Genomic DNA, 25,362 nt, shown 5'->3' with positions numbered 1-25,362 from the left:
TATTGGCTGTGTTGGGTCTTCGTTGCTGCACACGGGCTTTCTCTAGCTGCGGCTAGCAGGGGCCACTCTTCGCTGTGGTGCGTGGGCCTCTCACTGCGGTGTCCTCTCCTGTTGCAGAGCACGGGCTCCAGGCGCGTGGGCTTCGGTAGTTGTGGCACATGGGCTCAATAGTTGTGGCTCACCGGCTCTAGAGCACAGGCTCAATAGTTGTGGCGCATGGGCTTAGTTGCTCCGCGGCATGTGGTATCTTCCTGGGGCAGGGATTGAACCCGTGTCCCCTGCGTTGGCAGGCGGATTCTTACCCACTGCACCACCTATGAAGTCCCCCTGATTATTTTTTAATGCCTGCCAGGAGACTGTGAATTTTACCTTCTTGGGTAATGAATATTTTTACATATCTATTAATATTCTTGAGCTTTGTTCTGGAGTATAGTTTCTTGGAAAAAAATGTCATCCTTTCAAGGCTTGCTTTTATGATGACTTTAGGCAGGACTAGAATAGCATTTAGTCTAGGGCTAATTTTCTCCACTATTTAATTAATATATTTCTTAGTATCCTAGGTAGTATCTTGTGAATTATGAGTTTTTCCACTGTGGCTAGTGGGAAACTGAATTACTCCCAGCCCTGTGAAGATTTGGTTATTTTTAGCTCTACTCTGGTTTGGTTGGTTTTCGCCTGGCTTCAGGTTGTTTCTTAACACTTATTTCACTGATTATTACTTACTTGAAAACACAGGAATGCTCACAGATGTTCAGAGCTTTCCCTCTGTCCAGCTCTGTCCTCTCTGGTTATTTTGCATTGCAGTGTAGCTGCCATGACCTCCCCATGCTCCCATCTCTGTCTGCTCAACTTAGGGAAACCTCCAGGGTCCATCTCCTGGAACTGTGGCTTGGAAACTCTGTGGATAATAATCTGGAATTACTTCATTTGCTTCCACCTTCTCAGGGATTACTACCTTTTATTCAGTGTCTGAAATCATTGTTTTATATATTTTGTCCTATTTTGTAGTTGTTTCAGGTGGATAGGTAAAGCCAGTCTTTTTGTTAGTCTGTGTTGGAAATAAGTAGTTATTTTCTATACTATTTTTAATGTGTGTTCTCCATTACTACAGTAGTCCACTTATCTAATTTGTAAATAAATACACATATATTATCTGTCTTTTAAATTTTGGGGTAGGTATGTTTTCTTCTAAAATGTTTACTTAAAGACCATGGGTCTGGAGTCTTGCTACTCAAAGTATGGTCCTGGACCAGATACATAGTATCACCTACAGACTTATTAGGCAGAATCTCAGGACCCACCTTAGAGCTACTGAATCACAATCTGCATTTTAACAAGATCACCAGGTGATGAATATGTCCATTAAAGTTTGAGAATAACTGGGCCATTCTGAAAGTGGATTGTGCTCTTTAACATGAATGGGATTTTGCAATCTGTTATAGATAAACTGTTGTGGGTTAATTTTTTTTCCTTGATGTGTGGAGCTGTCACCACTATCTAGTTCGCAAACATCTTCACCATGGCAAAAAGAAACCACCTACCCATTAATAAATCATTCCCTTAGACCCATTTCCTTTCAGTCCCCAGCCTGCTTTCTGTTTGTAAGAATTTACCTTTTCTGGGCATTTTGTACAAGTAGAATCATACAATATGTGACCTTCTGTTTCTGTTTTATTTCACTAAGCATAATGATTTTAAGGTTCATCTGTGTTGTAATATACATAAGAATTGAATTCCTTTTTATGACTGATTAATATTTTATGGCTGTTTAATTGTGTAGTATTGATATACCACATTTTGTTTATTCATTCACCAATTTATGGATGGACAAATGTTTCCAATTTTTTGGCTATTAGGAATAGCCAGACGTTTATGTACAAGTTTTTGTTTGAACACGTTTTTACTTCTCCTCAGTATATACCTAGGAATGGAATTACTGAATCATGTTTAATTCTATGTTTAAGTTTTTGAGGAACCACCAAACTGTTTTCCACAGCAGCTGCATCACTTTATTTTCCCACCATGATTTTATGAGGGTTTTAGTTTCTCCATATCCTTGCCAACACTTGTTATTACCTTTTTTAAAACTGATTATATAATAAATTTATTTTATGATTGCTTTAAATAAAAACTTTTTTTAATGTGGATTTTCAGCATAATACAAGTTAGAATAATGCAAAACATTCTTAAAGGTGAACTAATTAGGTTTCTGAAAAGAATTCCAGAAAGAAAAAAAGGCACAATAATGTTATTTATTTCTACACAAGATTAAGGTTCTGTGGGTATTAGTATAATCCTATATTTTGTGCATTGTTTCAAATTCCTGATCATGTGACATTTCTTATTTGTTAATTATTTTTTCTTCCAGTTTTATTGAGATATAATTGACATACAGCATAGTAGAAGTTTAAGGTTTGCAGCATAATGATTTGACTTACATGCATCATAAAATGATTATCACAGTGAGTTTGGTGAACATCCATCATTTCATATAGATACAGAATTAAAGAAATAGAAAAAAATCTTTTTCTTGTGATGAGTAAGAACTCTTAGGATTTACTCTTTTAACACCTTGTTTATATAATCTATAGCAGTGTTAATTATATTTATCATATTGTACATTATATCCCTACTACTTATCTTATAACTGGAAGTTTCTACCTTTTGACCGTTTTCATCCTATCCCCCCCACCACTGGTAACTATAGATCTGATCTCTTTTTCTGTAAGTTTGTTTTGAAAGTATAATTGACCTGCAACACTGTTAGTTCCTATTACACAACATAATGATTTGATATTTCTATACATTTCAAAATGGTCACCACAATAAGTCTGGTTATGATATGTCACCATAAAAAGATATTGCATAGTTATTAGACTACATTCCTCACACTGTACATTTCATACCCATGACTCATTTATTTTGTGACTCAAAGTTTGTACCTCTTAGTCTCCCTCACCTGTTTCTTTCCTCCCCTCACCACCCTCTCCTCTGGTGACCACCTGTTGGTTTTCTGAATCTGTAACTTTTTCTGTTTTGTTATGTTTGTTCATTTATTTTGTTTTTTAGATTCCATATATAAGTGAAATCATAGAATATTTGTCTTTCTCTGTCTTACTTCACTTAGCACAATACCCTCTGGGTCCATCTATGTTGTTGTAAATGGCAAGATTTCATTCTTTTTTATGGTTTAGTAATAGTCCATTGAATATACATATACCACATCTTCTTTATCCATTCACTTATTGATGGGCACTTGGATTGCTTCCATATCTTGACAGTCGTAAATGATGTTGCCATGAACATAGGGGCGTGCATATTTTTTCTAATTAGTGTTTTTGTTTTCTTTGGATAAATACCCAGGAGTGGAATTGCTGGATCATATGATAGTCCTATTTTTAATTTTTTGAGAAATCTCCATACTGTTTTCCGTAGTGGCTGCACCAATATACATTCCCACCAACAGTGCACGAGGGTTCCCTCTTCTCCACATCCTCACCAGCACTTGTTGTTTCTTGCCTTTTTGATAATAGCCATTCTGTCAGGTGTGAGGTGATATCTCATTGTGGTTTTGATTTGCATTTCCTTGACTAATGATATTGAGCATTTCTTAATGTGCTCTTTGGAGAAATCTATGCTTAAGTCCTTTTTTACTTGTTCATTGGGTTTTTGGTCTTGTAGAATTGTGATAGTTGTTTTGTATTTTGATACTAGTCACTTGTCAGATATATGGTTTGCAAAAATTTTCTATCATTCTCTAGGTCATCTTTTTAACTTCTTGAGAGTGTCTTTTCAGGTGCAAATGTCTTCAGTTCAACGAAGTACAACTCATCTGTTTTCTTTTGTTGCTTGTGTGATTTTTAAGAAACCATTGCCTAATCCAAGGTCATAAAGATTTACACCTATATTTTCTTCTAAGAGTTTTGTAATTTTAGCTATTCTATTAGATCTTTGATCCATTTTGAGGGTTTTTTAATTTTTGTATAATTTATGAGGTAAAGGTCCAACTTCATTGTTTTGCATATGGATATCCAGTTGTCTCAGAACCATTTGTTGAAAGACTGTTTTATCCCACTCAGTCTTGGCACCTTTTCGAAAGTCAACTTGAGTTTACAGGTTAACTTAATTTATAATATATTTTATTTCTTCATTATGGAGGAATTACAGCCTTCCTGTTGTGTAGCTGAATTATGTATTCTTAACAGTGATCACTTAAAGAGTAAAGAAGATCATAGAGGGAAAAAAAAAAACAGGTAAAAATGGCACCAATCATGCTGTCCATCACTGCTGTTACCTTGGCATTATGGTGGGTATATTTCATGCATTCTGGAATATTGTCCTTCGGGATAGTCAGAGCCTATTAGTCTTTCCAGACCTTGGCTTAGGTGTAACTCAAAATTTTTCTCTTTGTAGGGGAATTAGAGGAGTGAAGCTTTGAATCTTAGATTATCATTCTAATGGTATCAGCCAGTTGCAGAATAGTCTTGATCTGTTTCCCAGATTCAGGCACATGGTCAGGTATCGGGCCAGTTGCAGAATAGTCTTGATTTGTTTCCCAGATTCAAACACATTATGGTCAGGTATCACCTTAGTTCTATCCAGTGGAGTAGGGCTAATTTTTTTTTATTGGTCTACTCGTTTTCAAAAGGTGCTGAAGTCAGAAGCTGATTTCCTCCTAAGGCACAAATATAGAAAAGGTTTGACTATTTTTAGTACAGTTATTTTATCTCACTTAGAGGAGTGTACAGTAGTTTGCATTATCCATTTAAAGCCAACATATATAATCATTAGAATTCTGGGTATTAGTGTAACTTTGCTTTCATTTTTCCCACAAGAGCAGAGAGATTTTCAGTATAGGAAATTTTCACTTATATGCTGAAAGCTGCTCTCATACTCTGGGTTAGGAGACCATAAAGAGATATTTAAGAAATTCATCAGAGTTATAGACACTTTTGAAAACCTGGTGAGGACTGCTGTGGAAAAAAAGTCTCGTAGTTATTCAAAAAGTTAAACGTAGAATTACTGTATGACTCAGCAATTCCACTCCTAGGTATATTACTCCAAAGAATTGAAAACAGATACACAGATACTTATATATGATGTTCATAGCAGCACTATTTACAGTAATGAAAAGGTAGAAACAACCCAGAAGTCCAACAGTGGATGAATGGATAAATAAATCTGGTGTATCTGTACAGTGAAATATTACACAGCCATAACAGCAGTGAAGTACTGGTACATGTTACAGTGTGGATGAACCTCAGAAACATTATACTGAGTAAAAGAAGCCTGACTCAGTAGGCCACATATCGTATGATTCCATCTGTGTGAAATATCCCATATGATTTCATTTATGTGAAATGTCTCAGGTAAATTCCTAGAGACAGAAAGCAGGTTGGTGGAGGCCAAGGGTTATCGAGAGGAGGGGAGCGAAAAGTAACTGCCTAATGGGTATAGGGTTTTTGGAGGGATGAGAATTGTTTCAGAATCAGGTAGAGATGGTGGTTTCACAGCATACTGAATGTACTAAATGCCACTGAATTGTATACTTTAAAATGGTTAATTTTATGTTGTATGAATTTCACCTCAATAAAAAAAAATCTGATGAGGTATAGATTTGTGTGTATGTACCAGACTTTATAGTTTCAGGGAGTGATCCATGTAGCTCAGATAAAGATTTGCCCTAGGAATTCGAGAACTTAAGGTAAACTCCAGTCTTAGCTGACAACTATAGCAAGTATAATATTTTATTTATAAATCTGGAGCTAGGATTAACATATTGGTAGCAGATTGTTTATCTATGTAATTGAGTAGTTTTCCTGGCCCTGTTGGTTTTTTTATTCTATGTAAAGCTTTTTTAAAAGGCTTTATTATTATATAATTTAAATATTATTAAATTCACCCATTTAAAGTATATAGTTTAGTGTGTTTTAATAAATTTGTACACTTGTGCAGCCCTCTCCAGTTTTAGATTTCCATACATACAGTTTTGTTATGTTTGTTTACTTTCAACCTACTCCCACCTCCAACCCTAGGCAAATACTGATCAGCTTTGTCTAAATAGTTTTGCCTTTTCTAGAAGTTTCATATAAATGAAATCATGTAATGTGGAGTCTTTTGTGTCTTTTTTTATCCTGTTTAGAATAACATTTTTGAGGTTCATTCATGTTGCATATATCACTAGGTCATTTCTTTTTATTTATAAGTAGTATTACATGTTATGGATATATGACATTTTATTCAGTTTATAGACATTTGAATTGCTTTGTGTTTTTGATCATTGTGAGTAATTCTAATATAAACATTCATGTACAAGTCTTTGTGTGGACATATTTTTATTTCTCTTGGGTAGATACCTAGTAATAGAGTTGCTATATTTTATGGTCGATATACGAGGGTGAGTCAAAAATTATCCACACGCTGGCTGTAGAATTTATTTTAATTAACTTTTAGAAAAGACAAATACATCATTTTTCAACATAATGTTCTTGCTTTTCAATACACTTTGTCCATCTGTCAACAAGCTTTCGTATTCCCTTATTAAAAAATGTTTTAGGCTGAGCTATGAGCCACAAATGCACCACTGTCTTCACTTCTTCATCAGAAGTGAATCTTCATCCTTGTAGGGCTGCTTTCAGGGGACCAAACAGGTGAAAATCTGCTGAAGCAAGATTAGAACTATAGGGAGGATGCTTTAACACCTCAAAAGGAAATTGTTGACACTGTGGGCAGAAGTATGTGGATGGGCACACCCTCAGATGACAAAGAATCACTCCACGCTGCTCTTTCCTGCAAATCACAAGTGGGGCATCCATGTTTGCTCGCCCCGCAGTTACAAATGAACTCATGTAACACATTCACACCTGCACAATAGTGACTGGGGAGACAGTAGCCTTGAATGGAAAGTGCTGATAAGACAGTGTGGCCAACAGAAGTTTTAGTGTATAACCGGAGTGCAGATAATTTTTGACTCACCCTCATATATTTAACTGTTCAGTAAATTGCGAGACTGTTTTCCATAGTGGCTGTACCATTTTGTATTCCTACCAATAATGGATGAGGGTGCCAGTTGCTGTGTGTACTTACCGCCTCTTGTCATTATCTTTTTTGATTATACCTGTTTTAGTGGGTATATAGTAATGTTGCATAGTGGTTTTGAATTTCTATGGTGACTAATAATGTTAAGTAGTTTCCTGTGCTTATCAGCTATTTGTATATCTTAAATGAAATATCTATTTGTCTTTTGCTGATTTTTATAATTGAGATGTTGGTCTTACTGCATCATAAATAATCCTTTAAACTATCTTAATGGTATCTTTTGTAGAACAAAAGATTTTAATTTTGATGTTCAGCTTCTTAGTTTTTTCTTTTATGGATTGATTGATCATGCTTTTGATATCAATACTTAAGACATTTTTGCTTATCCCATTGTCACAAATATTTTCTCTTATATTTTCTTTTTGTAGTTTATAGTATTAGCTCTTCCAGTTAGAGCTATGATTTCCTTTGAATTAATTTTTATGTATGATGGGAGGTAAAGGTGGGGTTTAAATTAATCTTTTTGTATGTGGGTAATTGTTCCAGTTGAAAAACTATTATTTATCCACTGAATTACCTTTGAATTGAATTGACTATTGATTTGCTAGTGAGCTGACTATAGGTGTATGGATTTGGTTTTGGACTTCCTGTTCTGTTGATCTCTATGTCTATCCTTATACCAATACCACACTATCTTGATTACCGTAGCTTTAAAGTCAGTATTGAATTTAGCTAGTTAGAGTCGTCTGACTTCACTCTTTCTTCACTGTTTGGGTTCTTCTAGGTCCTTTGCATTCTTCAATAAAATTTTAAGATTAGTTTGTTAATTTCTACCAAAAAATACTACTTGCATTTTCATAGGATTTGTGTTGAATTTATTTGGGGATATTACTTATGGGGAGAATTTTCATCTTAACATTATTATAGACTCTTCCAATCCATGAGCGTGGCATATTCCTTCACTATTCACATCTTCTGTGATTTCTCTCAGCAGTACTTTGTAGTTTCAGTGTACGGGTCTTACATTTTCTTAAATCTCGAAGTATTTTGTTGCTTCATGCTATTGCAGATGGCATTCTTTCTTAAGTTCATATCTGGATTGCTAATGGTTTGTATACTGAAGTACAGTTTATTTTTATAATCTGATAGTTTATCTTGTCACTTTGTTAATATACTTGCTTACTAACAAGTTTTAGTAACTTTGCATATTCTGTAAGATTTTCTACATAGGTGGTAATATTGTCTGTGAATAAAGACAGTTTTTACTACTTCTTTCTGATATGTTATCCCTTCAGTTTCTTTTTCTTATTGCATTGGCAATATCCAGTATGGTGTTTAATAGTAGTAGAGACAGTGGATATCCTAGTCTCTTCCTGATCTTAAAGGAAAAACATTCAGTGTTTCACCAAGAAGTGTGATATTAGCTATACTTTTTTCCTAGGTGCTTTTTATCAGGTTGAGGAAGTTCCTTTCTATTCTTAGTTGGGAATAAATGAAAAAAATTTAAAAACACCTATTTGAATGGCTGTTATCAAAAAGGCAGGAGATAAGTGTTGGCAAGGATGTGAAGAACAGAGAACCCTTGTACACTGTTGTGGGAATGTAAATTGGCACAGTCACTATGTAAAACAGTGTGGAGGTTTCTCAGAAAATTAAAAATAGAGTAGAATCCATCAATCCCACTTCTGGGTACGTATCTAAAGGAAATGAAATTAGTATCTCAAAGAGATATCTGCATTCCCATTATTCACAGAACCCAAGACAAGGAAACAACCTATGTCCATCAACAGATGAGTGGGTAAAGAAAATGTGATATCTGTCTGTCTGTATGTATCCACATACACACACACACACAGTCACTCACAATGGAATATTGTTTAGCCATCAAAAAAGGAAATCCTGCTATTTGTGACAGCGTGAATGGACCTTGAGAGCATTGTGTTAAGTCAGATATGTCAGAGAAAGACAAATACTGTGTGTTCTCACTTACATGTGGAATCTAAAAAACCTGAACTCATTGAAACAGAGAGTTGAATAGTGGTTGCCAGGGACTGGGTGGGCAGGGTGGAGGAAGTAGAATGATACTGGTCAAAGGAAACAAACGTCCAGTTATAAAATGAGTAAGTTCTGGGGGTCTACTGTAGAGCATGGTGATTATAGTTAACGATACTGTATTATATACTTGAAAGTTGCTAAGAGAGTAGATCTTCAATGTTCTCACCAGAAAAAAACCAAAAGGTAATTAGTGAGGTGATGGAGATGTTAATTAACCTAATTGTGGTAATCATTTCATAATATATATGTGTATCAAATCTTACAATATATAGTTTATATGTTAACAAAGCTGGGAAAAATAAATGTATTGAGGATTAAAAAAACCATTGTATTTTATCAAATCCTTTTTCCATCTATAGAGGCAAGGATATGGTATTTGCTTTTTACTCTGTTAATGTGGTATATTACATTAATTTTCTGTCATTAAACCAGCCTTATATTCCTGAAATAAACCTGGTTGTTTATGGCAGATGATCATTTTATATGATGTTGCCAGTTTCAGTTTGCTCATATTTTGTTCTGGAATTTCTTTGAATCTTCATGAGGGATTTTAGTTTGTAATTTTCTTACAAGGTCTTTGTCTAGCTTTGATATTGTATTAATACTGAGCTCATAATACAAGTTGGGAGTTGTTCCCTCTTGGTCTGTTTTCTGTAAGGATTTGTGTAGGTTTGGTATTTTCTCTTTAAATGTTTGATAGAATTTACTGATGAAGCCATCTGAACCACCTAGGCTTTTCTTTATGGGAAGATTTTTTAAATTCCTAACTCAGTTTCTTTTCTTCTTGAGTCAATTTTGGTAAACTGTGTCTATCAAGGAATTACTTGAGATGAAATTAGATTGACTTTAGATCATTTCTCCTGTCTATAGTTTAAAACTATAATTTTCCCTCTAAGTACTGCTTTTTATGTATCCCATAAGTTTTGATAGTTATATTTTATCTTCAATTCTTTTTTTAGTTTCTCTTGGTTTCCTCTTATATTTACTTTTCAAGCATTTGGTGATTTTCCATACATCTTTCTGTTTTTGGTTTCTAATTTAATTTCTTTGTGGTTGGAGAATATACTTTATGATTTCAATAATTTGATTTAATGATTGTTGTTGGATTTATGTTTGCCTTTTGTTGTTTTTCAGTAATATGTATCATGTCTTTACAGCCTTCTATTATATTTAACAAAAATTTTTTAGTGTATTATTTTCATTCCTCTGTAGATTTTTTTTTAGCTTTGAGTTATGTTTTTAGTGATTAGTCTAGGACTTACAGTATACATTTTTAACTAAATCACAGCCATAATTTCTATAAAATATTGATACCTTGCTCTAATATTTCTTCCTCCTTTTTTTCTGCTCTTTTTGTCACGTGTTTCAACTGTATATGCTGTAAATCCAGTGTAATACAACGTTAAAATGTTTTTGCTTTAACCAGTCTTATGTTTTTAAAAATATTAATGGAATAAAAGAAGTACAGGCCTGATACAGTCTTATATTTACCCACATATTTATCATTTTTAGAACCCTATTCTTTTTTTTTTTTAATTGGCTGTGTTGTCTCTTCGTTGCTGCACACGGGCTTTCTCTAGTCGTGGTGAGTGGGGGCTACTCTTTGTTGTGGCGCACGGGCTCCTCATTGCCATGGCTTCTCTTGTTGCAGAGCACGGGCTCCAGGCACGTGGGCCTCCGTAGTTGTGGCATGTGGGCTCAATAGTTGTGGCTCATGGGCTCGCTCTGGAGTGCAGGCTCAATAGTTGTGGCACATGGGCTTAGTTGCTCTGTGGCATGTGGTATCCTCTTGGGCCAGGGATTGAACCCATGCCCCTTGCATTGGCAGGTGGATTCTTAACCATGCCACCTAGGAAGTCCTGGAACTCTATTATTTTCTCTGGATTCAAGTTAAAGAATTTTTCAAGAATATTTTTTGTGGGGTTGATCTGTTAGCAATGAATTTCCTCAATTTTTATTTGGGAATGTCATTATTTTGCTTTTATTTTTGAAAGGATAATATCACTGAATATATAATTCTTGGTTGACAGCTTTTGTCTTTCAACAATGGATAGTCATACTGCTGACATTGTTTCATTTTACTCCATTATTTCCTATTAGAAGTAATCCTTAGTTATGATGGTATTCTCTTGTATGTTTTGAGTTGTTTTTCTCTTGCTGCTTTGAAAACTTTATTTTTGTCTTTGTCCATTCAGCAGTTCGACTGTGTTTCTAGGTGTGATTCCAGAGTTTTCCCTGTTTGGATTCATTGTGCTTGTGGGATCTATAGATTAATGTTTTTTGGAACAAATTTAGGAAGTTTTTTATTGTTATTTTTTCAAATATTTGTCTTGGCTCTTTCTCAGAACTTCTGTTTGGACACTTGAGGTTGTTCCACAGATCTTTGAGTGTCTATTTTTTTTCTATTTCTTTCTTTAGATTTAATAATTTCTATTGATCTATCTTCACATTTACAGATACTTTCTTCTGCCATCTAAAATATGCTCTAGAGCCACCTAGTGGATTTTTCATTTCAATTATTTTACTTTTCATCTGTAGAGTTTTCATTTAGTTTTGTTGTTATAGTTTCAGGTCTCTGTTGAAATGGCCTATTTGTTGAATCATTGTCCTATTTCCTTTCATTCTTAGGACATGGTTTCCTTCCATTTTTTGGACATGTTTGTTATAGCTTCTTTTAAGTCTTTGTCTGCTCAGTCCAACATCTGGGCCCACTCAGTCTCTCATGACTGCTTCTTTTTAAGTATTGATCAACTTTCCTATTTCTTTTTATATCTTCAAATTTTTTGTAGCATCTGTATATTCTTTTCTCTTTCATGTATATCTCTTGCTATTCATATTTGATCATGTTCGGACAACTTTTAATTTTTTAATTGTTAATTTCATTTTGGGGCGCATGGTTGGGATGAGTATTACTTTTACTTCCCCAGATAGGTCATAAGCCTGTTGTGGGTAGGAACTGTATCTTAAATAAGGAGGATCTACCACACTGCTAAGTTTAGTCCTGATTTCATGATCTATATTTAAATACTTAACTCAGCTAAATTTTCTTCAAAAAAGAAAAACTATATTGCAATCTGTTAATCTGTATAGAAGAACTATTGGAACCTGCCTTAATTTCCAGTCAAGGACAGACTTGATAACTAATACACATGGGGAAAGAATACATATGGATTAACTTATTTGTGAAACTCAAACCCATTCTCCAGTGTTTCCTAAATATTTATACTCTGTGTATGTAGGAACTGACAGGAAGAGGCTCTGTAAACTTAAGGCCTAGATAGAGAACCAAAGGTGTTTTACTTCCAAGAAATAGGGTAACCATTTGTAATCCATTGGTATTAGTAATTAAGTTACATTAATTCCAGGAGACCAGAGTTTAAAATGTTCTTGTCATTTAGACACTATTCTTCAGATTTATCATAATTATTATTATTATTATTATTATTATAGTTTGTTAAAAGTAATACAGAATAAGACATTAATAGTCTGCAAAGTCTATTTAAGTTAAGTAATTAGGGAAAGTTTGGACGCAATTTATATATTAATAGAATTTTTAAAATCACATAACTTCTAAAGACAAGGTTTTGTAAATACTGTATCGTTATTTGTTTTCACATTTTTAGATATGCCATTGCATTGGCCTTAAGGGAAAAACAGCGTGTGATATTTACTAGTCCAATTAAGGCCCTGAGTAACCAGAAATACCGTGAAATGTATGAAGAATTTCAAGATGTTGGTCTGATGACTGGAGATGTTACTATTAATCCTACAGCATCTTGTCTTGTTATGACCACAGAGGTAGTTTATATGGTGTCTCAATTTAATTTAATAAATTTTTTTCTTTTTAATTTAATTAATGTGGCTATTGAGTTAAAACAGCTAATGTTTTATTACTTGCTCTACATAGATAAAAATGTAATATTTTTCTTTTGGAGTAGATTTATTTGAAAGAGAGAGTTCATCTTAAAACAAGTTCTAGTGATTGAATTTAGTTGTAAATTACCAATATTTCTGTTATTTGTCATAATATAGATGCAGTATTTTCTTTACAAAGTATTTTTAAAGACATATTGTCAGTGACATGAAAATAATTTGATAGTTTTGTATAGTTTCAAGGATTTGAGTACATAGTTTCAAATATGTAGTGGCTCCTTGTTCTGTGTGTTTTTTCTTCTGCTGTATCTGATTGTTGGTACAAATAGATAACTAATTTTTAAAAAAAAGTCCAGTTATGTTTAGCTTCTTCCCATAATCACAGTTAAGTTTTGCATATACTTATAACATCTTACATTTTGGACACTATTAGCTGTCTTTACTAAGTATTTTTGTACATGTTTGACTTATATCCTTGCATTTTACAAAGACATGGCACACAAGAGAGCATAAATTAGCTTCTGGTTTTTAGAGTCAGCCAAAAGTATTGCTAACTTTTCATCTTGGTGCCTAAAGTAAGTTTATTTTCCATTCTCAAAACTTTCTTCTATCCATGAAAGATTTCTTTAACTCACAAATCAGAATAACCATTGCTAGAAAGTATTCATATTGTTAAGATGAAGTAGAAAAAAATAGGTAACAGCATAAGATCCATTGCGTTAGATAGAAGATAATTTTAAGTTCCTCTCATCCTGGCAAGTGCAGGTCTTGGATTGAGTGCTGTACATATAAGGAAGTGGTTCATATTCAAGATACATAGATACGGAGGTGATAGTAATTCTCTCCATGGATTATATCTGATTACTAACGTAAATCATTTATTTTGGATTTAGAAAAGGAGTATTATGTATTTAAGATATGTAACTCCCTAAAATTATTTTAATGTTTTCATTTAAAAAAATATCCAAAATTTCTTGTTAGAAAGAAGAGCTTTTGGTGTGTCAGAGTCTTGCTAAATCTTCTCCTTTTTCTTTAGATTTTGAGAAGTATGCTGTACAGAGGTTCTGAAGTTATGCGAGAAGTTGCTTGGGTCATATTTGATGAAATTCATTACATGAGAGATTCAGGTATATTCTGTAGTGTTTTTGAGATGTGAGCCATGTATATTATTTAAGAATAGCATTAGGAATTTTGAACAAGTAGTTGTTGATCTTTCATGTGGGAGTTCTAGTGAACTAAATTGTGGATAACATGATATACTTCCTGTAGGATCTCATTCAATTACAGCTTCTTAAATAGTAACAACTTCTGGGTGAGAAAATGCAAATTCATATTTAAAAATGGAATTAAAAGTAGTTCACTTTTAATGGAGAGCTCTCATATAACTAATGTTAAAGAATTTCCAAAACTTATAGTTTACATGGTTAACTTTCTTGATTTTTATTAATTTATTTTAGTTTTTAAAAAAATTAAGAAGTGCATGTTTATGGTAAAAAGAAGTAAAATGAGGATTATGAAATACAAATCAGCAAAAAAATTATCCCTTTACTTGAACTGTTGCACTACTGTAATGGAAAACTAAATGTGCTTGGAATTTTGGGTGGAACTTGGAGGGCAAAAGTTAACAAACACATTTAAAAGTTACATGTTTAATATGTACACACTTGAAGCTCAGTTTTTATTTGAACTAAAGCACTGAGTTAATCTGTATGTATAGTGAAAGTAATACAATTTAAGAAATCATTTACCCTTTTTAAACATTTCATTCTTGTCAAATTCATAACATTAGGTTCTAAACAGAGTTATTTTGATTTTTAAATCATGAATCCTGATTGATTTGTTCATTTGTGGCGGGGGCGAGGTAGTTCTCGATGGATTTTTCTGGTTTTTTCCATCTGACTTACAGTTTTGTTGTGTATAAAATTCTTCTTTCATCTCCAGAAATCATGATGGTAATTTACATGAAAGATGCTATATGGTATAGTAATGGTGTTTCCTTGAAATATGCTGCTGTGACTTTCTATAAGCCAATAACTTCTGCTTCTCCAAGTGACATGGGAAATACTGCTTGCATTGCCCTGGGACTCTTGTTAGGCTGTTTGAACAGGATTCAGTTTGGAGCTGCTTTTCGAAGGCTGTTATTTCAGAGTATATTGTGTTTATGATGATTTAGTCTACTTTCTATTAGGTGAATTCATGGTTAGAACTAAAGTAGTTTACAGTAAGGGTCTGTGGCTAAAATTATCCTTGTGTAAAGTGGTCTGCATTTCTAACTATTGAGCTTGAGAGAAAATAATAAAATGACATTGAATTCCAAGGTATATTTATATTTTTCAGAGCGTGGTGTCGTATGGGAAGAAACGATTATTTTGCTTCCTGATAATGTTCACTATGTCTTTCTTTCGGCTACAATTCCTAATGCCCGACAGTTTGCTGAATGGATTTGCCACTTACATAAACAGGTATTTTCTTTCTCTTTTTTGATGTTTAAAATACTTAAAATATTACAAGTTGGCTATACTATATCCTATACTTTGTTCCTGATGCTGCCTAGGATAAAGAAGATATTTTGTAAGTGTGAATTTTCTAAGTCTCATCTCAATCCCAATACATCAAAACCTCTGGGAGTAGGGTCTTGGGTTTTGAAATCGCTAACTTTTAAAAGCTCCTAAATTGATCCTTATCTGCCAGGTTTGGAAACTACTGCATCTACTCAATACAGTGAGCTATGAGTACACAGTAGAGAATTTCCTCTAAGATCTCAGTACCAGGAAAAAGTTGGGCATCTCCTGAAAGTGTGATATGATTTTTCTCGTGTGAATGCAGACTTTTTACAGACTGCATTTCCTTTTTGCTTTTCTAGTCCAATTTTAGCAGCATTAAAGGACCTTATAACAAGCATTTGTTCATGTATACTAAATTTATTCTTGGTTATATTTTTCTTCCCTTATTTTTCCTTTATACCAGAATGCTCACAGATTTATTTTTTATCCATTTATAAGCTCTCCAGTGGTATTTTTGTAACATCCATGTTGCTTCTGTAGGATAGCAACCCAGTGGATCTTCTGGAAGAGTTAGATCAATCCGCTCTTTTAGTAAGGCTTTGAAAAGTTTCCGTGGGGTAGAAAAGTCCCATTTTACCTCAGGGAGCATTCTGTGTTACCATACTGCTGCTACGGAGAAATAGAAGTCTTCCTTAAGTATGGCATCACAGTCTAGGGTGTGAATCCAAGATCATTGTGGAAACTCAAATCATGTATTGATATTTGTCCCTGTTTAGGGAATTAGTAAAATTGAACAGATGGTAGTATGATTTGATAGACTTCATTTTTCTCTTGCCTGACTTTTTTGGGGTTTTTTTGATTTGTAGATTTAGTATATTGAGTTTAAATATTTCAGAAAAGATGTTTACAAGGCCACACCTTTGAAGATGAATCCCCAGATTCACTGAGTATATGCTGCCTATGTGATCACTGTTTCCAAATCTCTTGCCTGACTTTTAAAGTTTTTTTTTAAAACCTTTTTTCTTTTTGACATGTTGAATTCAAAAGTTTACCTCCTTAAGGTCTTTTAGGTAGGTCATATCCATAATATTATTTTGAAGAAATAAAGTATACGCTTAATTACTTTTCTTTGTTTTTACAGCCTTGTCATGTAATTTACACAGATTATCGGCCTACTCCATTACAGCACTACATTTTTCCAGCAGGGGGAGATGGTCTGCACCTTGTGGTTGATGAAAATGTAAGGGAGTAATTATCATTCTTATATCTATGATATCATACTTTACTGTTTATACCCATTTTTCTTTAAACTAGAGAAGAGTGGCAGAGATATGTTTTTTTAAATATATATAAGTAGTTTTACAGTTCAGTTATTTTCGGTTTCTTGTGTATGTATTTTTATTTCAAAAATTATATTTGACTTGTATTTTTTAATGCATGGGTTAGAGTTCCCTCCTTTTCCAGTATTCTTATTTATTTATTTTTGGCTGTGTTTGGTCTTCGTTGCCGTGCATGGGCTTTCTCTAGTTGTGGCGAGTGGGCTTCTCTTGTTGCAGAGCACAGCCTCTAGGCGTGCAGGCTTCAGTAGTTGCAGTGTGTGGGCTCAGTAGTTGTGGCGAGCGGGCTTTAGAGTGCAGGCTCAGTAGTTGTGGCGCATGGGCTTCGTTTCTTCATGGCATGTGGGATCTTCCAGGACCAGGGCTCAAACCCATGTTCCCTGCGTTGGCAGGTGGATTCTTAACCACTGCACCACCAGGAAAGTCCCTTCCATTGTTTTTAAATGCCTTGAGAATAAGGGGCTCTGGACATGTTTCAGATATCTTATGTTTTACTTTTTCCAGTTTTATTATTGTATTAAATTATTTATTTTAGGAATCTTTATTTTGAGGTATGAAAAAATCTTTGGATTATAATTAAGTATTAGTGAAGTTACATAGAAAAATATTTGTGATTCCAGGGTGACTTCAGAGAAGATAATTTTAACACTGCGATGCAAGTACTTCGAGATGCTGGTGATTTGGCAAAAGGAGATCAGAAGGGGCGAAAAGGAGGAACAAAAGGTAATTTGAAACTTTGTTTTGAGAGAATTTTACATGTAAATTGTATTCTCAAATTAATTTTGGTTTTTTTGTTTAACTTTTTTCCCCTCAGGGAGCTGTATAAAGATCTAAATAGTATATGATAAAATTGGATGAATAAAGGTTTAATCTCTTTTTCCTTTATGACGTTTTTTGAGATATAGTTCATATACAATTCACCCATTGAAGTATACAATTCAGTAGTTATGAGTACATTCACAGAATTATGCAGCCATCATCACAATCAATTTTTTTATTGAGATACCATTCACATACCATAGAAGTCACCATTTTTAAGGGTACAGTTGAGTGGATTTTAGTATATTCACAAAGTTGTGCAACTACTATCTAATTCTAGAACATTTTCATTAACTCAAAAAGAAACCCCATACCCATTAGCAGTCATTCTTCATTTTCTCCCAACCTCTTCCCCACCACTCCTCAGCTTTAGGCAATCACTAATTTACTTTCTGTTTTCCTTTTCTAGACACTTCATATAAATGGAATCATGATATATGTGTTTTTAAGGTTCATCCGTATTATAACATGTCAGTACTTCATTCTTTTTTATGATCAAGTAACATTCCATTTTATGATTTTACCACATTTATTCATTCCTCAGTTTATGAACAGTTAGGTTCTTTTCAGCTTTTTGATTGTTGTGGCTAAGGCTGCTGTAAACATTTGTGTTACTGTAAGTTTTTGTGTGAGCATGTTTTCTTTTCTCGTAAGAATATACCTAGTGCAATTGCTGAGTCATATGGTAATTCTGTGTTTAACATTCTGAGTAACTGCCAAATTAATTTTTAAAGTGGCTGCACCATTATACAGTATCATCAGAAGGATATGAGGTTTCCATTTCCTCCACATCCTTGCCAATACTTTACTGTAGCCTATTTGATTTTGGTCATCCTAATAGGTACGAAGTCGTCTCTCAGTGTGGTTTTTCATTTGCATTTCTCTGGTGGCTAATGATGTTGAAGATCTTTTCCTGTGCTCATTGTCCGTTTGTTTATCTTTGGAGAAATATCTATTCAAATCCTTGGCCCATTCAAAAATTACATTGTCTTTTTGTTGTTGAATTATAAGAATTCTTTATATATTCTGGATACTAGACCTTTATCAGATACTGATTTGTAAATATTTTCTCCCATTCTGTAAGTTAGGCTTATCTTTATTGTTTGTGTGTGTTGAAGAACAAAAGTTTTAAATTTTGGTGAAATTCAGTTTATCTGGTTTTCTTTTTTTCTTTTGTTGCTTGTGCTTTTGGTATCATAGCTAAGAATGCTTTGCCTAACCCAGCATCATGAAGATTTACTCCTATATATATATTTTTTAATTAATTAATTTTTAAAATTTATTGGGTGCATTGGGTCTTCGTTGCTGCATGCAGGCTTTCTGTAGTTGTGGAGAGTGGGGGCTACTCTTCATTCCAGTGTGCGGGCTTCTTATTGTGGTGGCTTCTCTTGTTGTAAAGCATGGGCTCTAGGTGTTTGGACTTCAGTAGTTGTGGCGTGTGGACTCAGTAGTTGTGGTGCGTGGGCTGTAGAGCACAGGCTCAGTAGCTGTGGCACATGGGCTTAGTTGCTTAACGCAGCATGTGGGATCTTCCCGGACCAGGGCTCAAACCCGTGTCACCTGCATTGGCAGGCAGTTTCTTAACCACTGTGCCTCCAGGAAAGCCCCTACTCCTATATGTTTTTTTAAGATTTTGTAGTTTTAGATTTTACATTTAAGTCTATGATCCATTTTAACTTAATTTTTGGATATGGTTTATATACCTTTTTTGCAGGACCATCAAATGTGTTCAAGATTGTGAAGATGATTATGGAAAGAAATTTTCAACCTGTAATTATTTTCAGTTTTAGTAAGAAAGATTGTGAAGCATATGCACTTCAAATGACCAAATTAGATTTCAACACAGGTACTATATAATGTCAATATAATTTTAATGTTATGTGAAAATTAGTGTAAATATTTTTCTGGTAAGACATTTTTGTGTATTGTTAGAATTCACACTTCACCTTACAGTTACGGCAGTAGTTAGGTCACATTTGTAAAAGCTTTAAGGCCCTTGATTTATCATTTCTTTTCCTTTCTTCCTTCTGTCTTCTTTTATTGGAAGGTAAGTACAACACTTTGTTCTATGTAAAACCCAAAGACCCCTACTAAGAAATATTAGGCTTATACCTTCTTATACTTCATTGCCATAGTTCTTCGGTTGTTGTGGTTTCCTCTCTGATTACTTGGTCAGACTACCTTCTGTTATGTTTCATTCTTCTAGAAATCCAAACCGGGCAGGCCTGCCCCTGTACCTAACTGTGGTATAATTTTTTAATAAAGTAAAATAATTTCTAGCAAATCAATATATTATTCCCATGTATTAACTGTAAATGTAACCACTTAAAAGTCACACAGCTAGATAGTAGCACAGCCTAGGCAAAAATTGCAGCATTGTTGAATACCAACACAGTTGTCATTCACTTCAGCGTTTTACATATCTTCAGTCTTACAAAATCAAATGTCAGTTGTCTTGTTTTATCAAGGCACAGAACTAATCCCATGATTTTAAAGCTAATTTTTAATTATCCGTGGGTAAAAATAATAGACAACAGATAACCTGTATATCCTCCTAAAGCCAGTAATATTTTATTTTTTTGACTGAGTGAATTGCTATAATTATGTCTAGAAATGTTTTTTAACTACCAGTGCTGCATGTGCTTGATGTTGCAGGGTTATATATTAAGTCAACAAATATTTATTGACTATTACTTAATAATCATTGTATAAGAAGGCAGTGTAATGGTTAAAAGCATAGGCTTTGGAATTGTTGATCTAACAGTTAATACCAATGCCCATTATTTGCTCTATGCCTCACTTTCCTTAATAGTGCGTAATAATAATTACAGGTGTCCTGTAATTTTTTGACTTAAATATTGCACGTAGATACCTAGTGTAGTTATTGTTACTGCTTTTAAAAGGTAATACTTTTATTCATGGACTAACTGCTGGGTCTGTTTTGAAAGGCACTGAATTTTATTAAATAATTATGTAGAAAATTTGATCTGCTTTACTTTCTGACTGTCCTAAAACCTGAGTCTTACTTTTACTCTTTGTAGACTGTTATTTTTGGCAGTGTGTGAAATTTGGTATCACTGACCCATTTAGATATTTATATACCCTTGGGTTTTCTTTCTTAGATGAAGAAAAGAAGATGGTTGAGGAAGTATTCAGTAATGCAATTGACTGCTTGTCAGACGAAGATAAAAAGCTCCCCCAGGTGTGTGTTTAATGTCATTAAGTAGACTGTGGGTATTAACAGATAGTGTATATTCACTTTGTATTTCCTGGATTTGTTACTGTATTATATATTACATTGTTTGCACACTGCAGTAAATGTGTTGCATTGTGCACCAAAATGATACGTTAATTTTTATTTTGAACTTCTAAGAAGGTGACAGAAGGAAAGATTTGCTGCCTTGAAGGAACTTTTCTCTGAAAGGTAGCATGATCTGGAAATTACTGCTTCTGTTCCTAATACTGCAAAAATTTTAACGCTAACTTTGTTAGTCAGTTTAATTCATAAGGCTACCAGGCAAAACAATAAAGCAAACCTAATGAAAATCATGTTTAGTGAGAAATCTAATTTCCGCTTTGCTTTAATTAAGTAAAGTGGTTTTTTCTTTTGACTATTAGAAGTGCCTTAGGAGTTCTGAAATATGTTGATGCCTTATTGCCACTCTGGAGTTTCTGATTTAATTGTCTGGTGTGTGTCCTGATCATTAGAATCTTTCAGAAACTCCCCTGGTTATTCTAATGTGCATTCATGAGCCTGAGAGCTAATGCTTTAGTCCAACCTAATACTATATGAAAGTTTTATTTTGTGAAAAGAAAAATTGGAAGGTGATACTCTGCTTACAAATGATTGCTTTGATTTGTGTGGAATTTATGATAAGATTGCAATTGTACGTTTCTTGGTATTTAAAATAGTATTTAATTTATATAATCTTGTAATTTTTCTGTTCAGCTAAATTTTAGTATCTGAGGGCTGAGACATGTCTTTATACATCTTTGTTATCCTAGCACACTTCTAATAGTAAAATTTAGTGGCATTTAATAGTGTTAATGAGAATGAACTCTTCAGTAATTCATTTGTATTTATATTAAATATGCTTTATAGTTAATTTATTTTCTTTTGGTTTGAGTTGGCCAGTGTTTTTTAAGTTTATTTTGTGTAGATACCAACTTTACTGTCGTAACCTTAAATTTTTTATAGGAGATGAAGTGATGCTGGGAAATTTGAATGAAGAAGCAAAATTTTTATAAAGTTTATTTAAAACATGCCTTTCATATTAAAGCTAGGACAGAATTATATTGTGTTTTAAGTTTAATAATCTGTGGGAATATGGGTTTGGTTTTTACTTTTTTCTGAAAAAAGTTACATAACATTTCTTTAAATAGCATTTTTTCTTTATTCATTTTTCTTAATTTGGTTAGTTTCACATTTTAAAAGTTCTTTTCCTCACATCTTTTTAAAAATAAAATTTAATCCCATTATAGGTTGAACATGTACTCCCTCTTTTGAAACGAGGGATTGGTATTCACCATGGTGGTTTACTTCCTATTTTGAAAGAAACTATAGAAATTCTCTTTTCTGAAGGATTGATAAAGGTATGATTTTATTTTTATTTATTGTGGCCTAGAATTGTGTGAGCAGTTTGAAAATTATCAAGAACAGTGTTTATAGGCAACTTTTTTTTAAATTGTTTTTAAGGAAGTCAGATGGAATGTCTTAGGTAATGAACTTGGTTTTCGTATACAGTGTTACACTTCATAAATTTTGGACTATAGGTAAAAGTCATTTGTTTCTTTTCCTAGTCTTAAAGTAAGAAATGGTATAATTACTGAATACAGTGTAGAATCTTCCAGAAGGTGCTGTTTAATTTTCAAACCTGGAGTTGATTCTGAAAGTGCACTCCTTTTTGTATACAGATTAAAAACACGAGTTTAGAGAAGACAAGGAGACTTGCTGGTAATACTTACGAAAGAGTTGTTAAGGATGTTCTCATTTAAACCAAAGAGAGTCTAATGTAATTTTTAATATTATGTCAATGTGTGTACCCAGTAATGGGATGTTGAAAATAGGAAAGAAACAACTCCAAAAGTTGTAAGCCTTTATATGACTCATAAATTATTTTATGTTTAAAAATCAGATTTAGAGATTTGTCATGAGAACTTCAGCACTAAGGATATTTAAAAGAAAATTTACTCACCCTAAAGGCCATACTTGAGGTATTTTAGATAGAGAATTGGTCACTATTTGTACTTGGGTCCTGGTAAGGCCATGTTGATGTTCTCATATAGATGGCATGTTTTGTTGAGGCCCATTTTAAAAAATCTTTTAAGTGATACTTGTGGATCGTAGAATTCAAATAGAATAACTGTACATAAAGTAAAAACTTAAAGACCATCATTGCCCTTCACTTCCCAGAAATATCCAGTAGGATACATGTAAATGATACTTGATTTAATTTTTAAACAAAAGTGATTATATTACCCATGTTATTCAATTTTGTCATATGCACTGCTCTTCATTCTTTTTAACAGATGAATAGCATTCTGTTGGGCTGATGTAATAAAGTGTTTTTATCTTGTTACCTGTTGATGAAAATTTTGATTATTTAACAGTACTTCAGTGACTTGTACACATACCTTTGTGTGCTTTTTGTTGGAAAAGTCTTAGATGTGAACTTAAAGTGCCACTGATTTTGATCTCCCCTCAGAGATTTTAAAGGTGTCTCTAAAACCACTGCATCATCAGTGAAGAAGTCAGGAAATGTGACTGTTTTAGAAAAATATTCTCCAACCTACTAGACCAGTTGTAGTCTCCAAGTTACCACCACTGGAATTAATGAAAGAAAGACTTTTCCCTGAATTAAAAAATTTCTAGGTTGCAAGGGACATTAAATATTATAATATAAATTTATTATAATATATATAATTATGTGTAAAGTTAATAATTTTGTATATAAAATACTGAAATACACCTGGGGTAGCATGTCTTATTTTTATAGAGTTTCATTAGCAACTAATTTTAAAAATTAATGATTTATTTATATTTGAATAATTTATTAATGAAACTAGTTTTTCAGTTTAAAATATGTGTTTAATTGTATAATTATTCATTCATTTAGGCCTTATTTGCCACTGAGACTTTTGCTATGGGGATTAATATGCCAGCTAGAACTGTTTTATTTACAAACGCCCGAAAATTTGATGGGAAGGATTTCCGATGGGTAAGTAAAATAATTCATATATTGAAATAACCTTTAGCTTTACTTGTTTTACCTAAGGTGATTTTAGCTCATGTCGTCTTTGAGATTTTCAGTTCTAAATGCTTAAGAACTTGTACCTGAGCTAATAAAAGAAGTTCATCAAGATTAAATCAGATGCTTTGTATTTCTATCCTTTAGCCAAAAACAAAAATCAAAAACTACTTTAGGTAAAAGAGTTTGGTGATGAGGGGTGAATGTGCAAATGAGTCATGAATGCTTTAATGCATTTAAAATATGTGTGGAATTTTTATTTCTCAAAGTTTAAGTTATTTAAAGCACCTCTACTATAGTGGCAACAGCTGTAGCTCACTGTTTTACTCTTTTGGTTTAAATCAGAGATTTTTAACAGGTTTTCACATATGTCTTTTCTAAGGCAAAAGTTGGGATCATGAGTGAAATGGTGAATTGGAATAAAAATAAATCCTTAATCCGGAGACAAGTAATCCCTTCTTCCACGCTTAAACTGTCTGCCTGGAACTGTAGTAGGTACTGAAGATGCTAAATTTAAAACAAAACCAAACTAGCCCCTACTGTGAAGAGGCTTAGTGCAGGTGGAAGTTTATTTTATGGGCTGTGAGAAGTATGTACAGGAAGAGTAAAACACAAGAAAAGAAGTCCCATATATAAGGGGTCAGGGAGGCTTCATAGAGAAGGCAGTCCTTAAACAGAGCAACAAACAGCAGATGGGTTTTTAACCAGGGAGGCAGTGGAGCATCACAGGGGTGAAAAGCAGGTGGAGGAAGAGAGATTTCTGGTTTTGAGTATTTATTATAAACCAAAGAGTCACATAATCTGGCATTTAGAGAATATTATAAGTATTGTTTCTTATTTTCCTTTTGTCCTTGAAAATGATAATTCTTTTCTGCTTAAAGACGTTTCTGGCGGTAGTTACTAATCATCAAAACATTGAAAAATCCTGTGGTAGAATTTTAAAGGCAAAACATTTTTCTTGATTTGTTTTATTTTAAAATATGTTGGATGCTAAACAGAAGAGAAATGTAAGTATAGGGAGGCAGTGCTATTTCTTTTTAAAGATTTTTATGTAGCCCTCAAAAACTTTCTGTAACCTGTGACTTTTTTCAGTCAAAAGAAGACTGTTTTTATGTAGAATATAATTTTTAATTATAAAGCGAATAAAGTCTTTCATGTCCTGTATTTTAAGTTAATGTAAATTTTACAATTCCTCATAGTCTTATCAGTTTAAAATTACTTAATTCTTACTGATGCTACAAGAAAATAAATTTTTTGTGACTTTACATGCTCCTTGGCGTCCAGTGGACCCCAGGGAGGGATCTGTAGTAAAGTGGGTAATTGAATTTAAGAAAGCAACCATTTCTTGATGATTCAGAATCACAATTATGAAATCTAAAAATCATAATTTGTCAAAATGTAATGATGCCCTTGAGTCTGTTGAGATTTTATTAAACTGCCTTTTTGAAATGTTCTTTTCTGATATTCTTTGAGGTTGGTCCCAAGTCG

At 33.4% G+C, this 25,362-nt stretch overlaps 1 protein-coding gene across 2 annotated transcripts in view; it reads left to right on the top strand.

Moving 5' to 3' along the window:
• MTREX (Mtr4 exosome RNA helicase) overlaps positions 1-25,362 on the top strand; it is a 117,587-nt gene that overhangs the window by 15,278 nt on the left and 76,947 nt on the right. For both annotated transcript variants that reach the window (XR_009054849.1, XM_057743441.1), the window contains exons 6-14: positions 12,717-12,891; positions 14,003-14,093; positions 15,304-15,428; positions 16,612-16,710; positions 17,428-17,530; positions 19,341-19,472; positions 20,749-20,828; positions 22,109-22,219; positions 23,743-23,844. Coding sequence is in view for 1 of the 2 variants with exons in the window: in XM_057743441.1 (XP_057599424.1) it covers positions 12,717-12,891; positions 14,003-14,093; positions 15,304-15,428; positions 16,612-16,710; positions 17,428-17,530; positions 19,341-19,472; positions 20,749-20,828; positions 22,109-22,219; positions 23,743-23,844 (1,018 nt within the window). In the remaining variant the exon portion in view is untranslated. The remainder of the gene's footprint in view (positions 1-12,716; positions 12,892-14,002; positions 14,094-15,303; positions 15,429-16,611; positions 16,711-17,427; positions 17,531-19,340; positions 19,473-20,748; positions 20,829-22,108; positions 22,220-23,742; positions 23,845-25,362) is intronic.

The sequence above is a fragment of the Hippopotamus amphibius genome, chromosome 1, assembly GCF_030028045.1.
Source record: "Hippopotamus amphibius kiboko isolate mHipAmp2 chromosome 1, mHipAmp2.hap2, whole genome shotgun sequence".
In the NCBI taxonomy this organism is placed as follows: Eukaryota; Metazoa; Chordata; class Mammalia; order Artiodactyla; family Hippopotamidae; genus Hippopotamus; species Hippopotamus amphibius.
The sequence above is the reverse complement of the archived record's forward strand: the minus strand, read 5'-3'. Positions and strand labels throughout refer to the sequence as shown.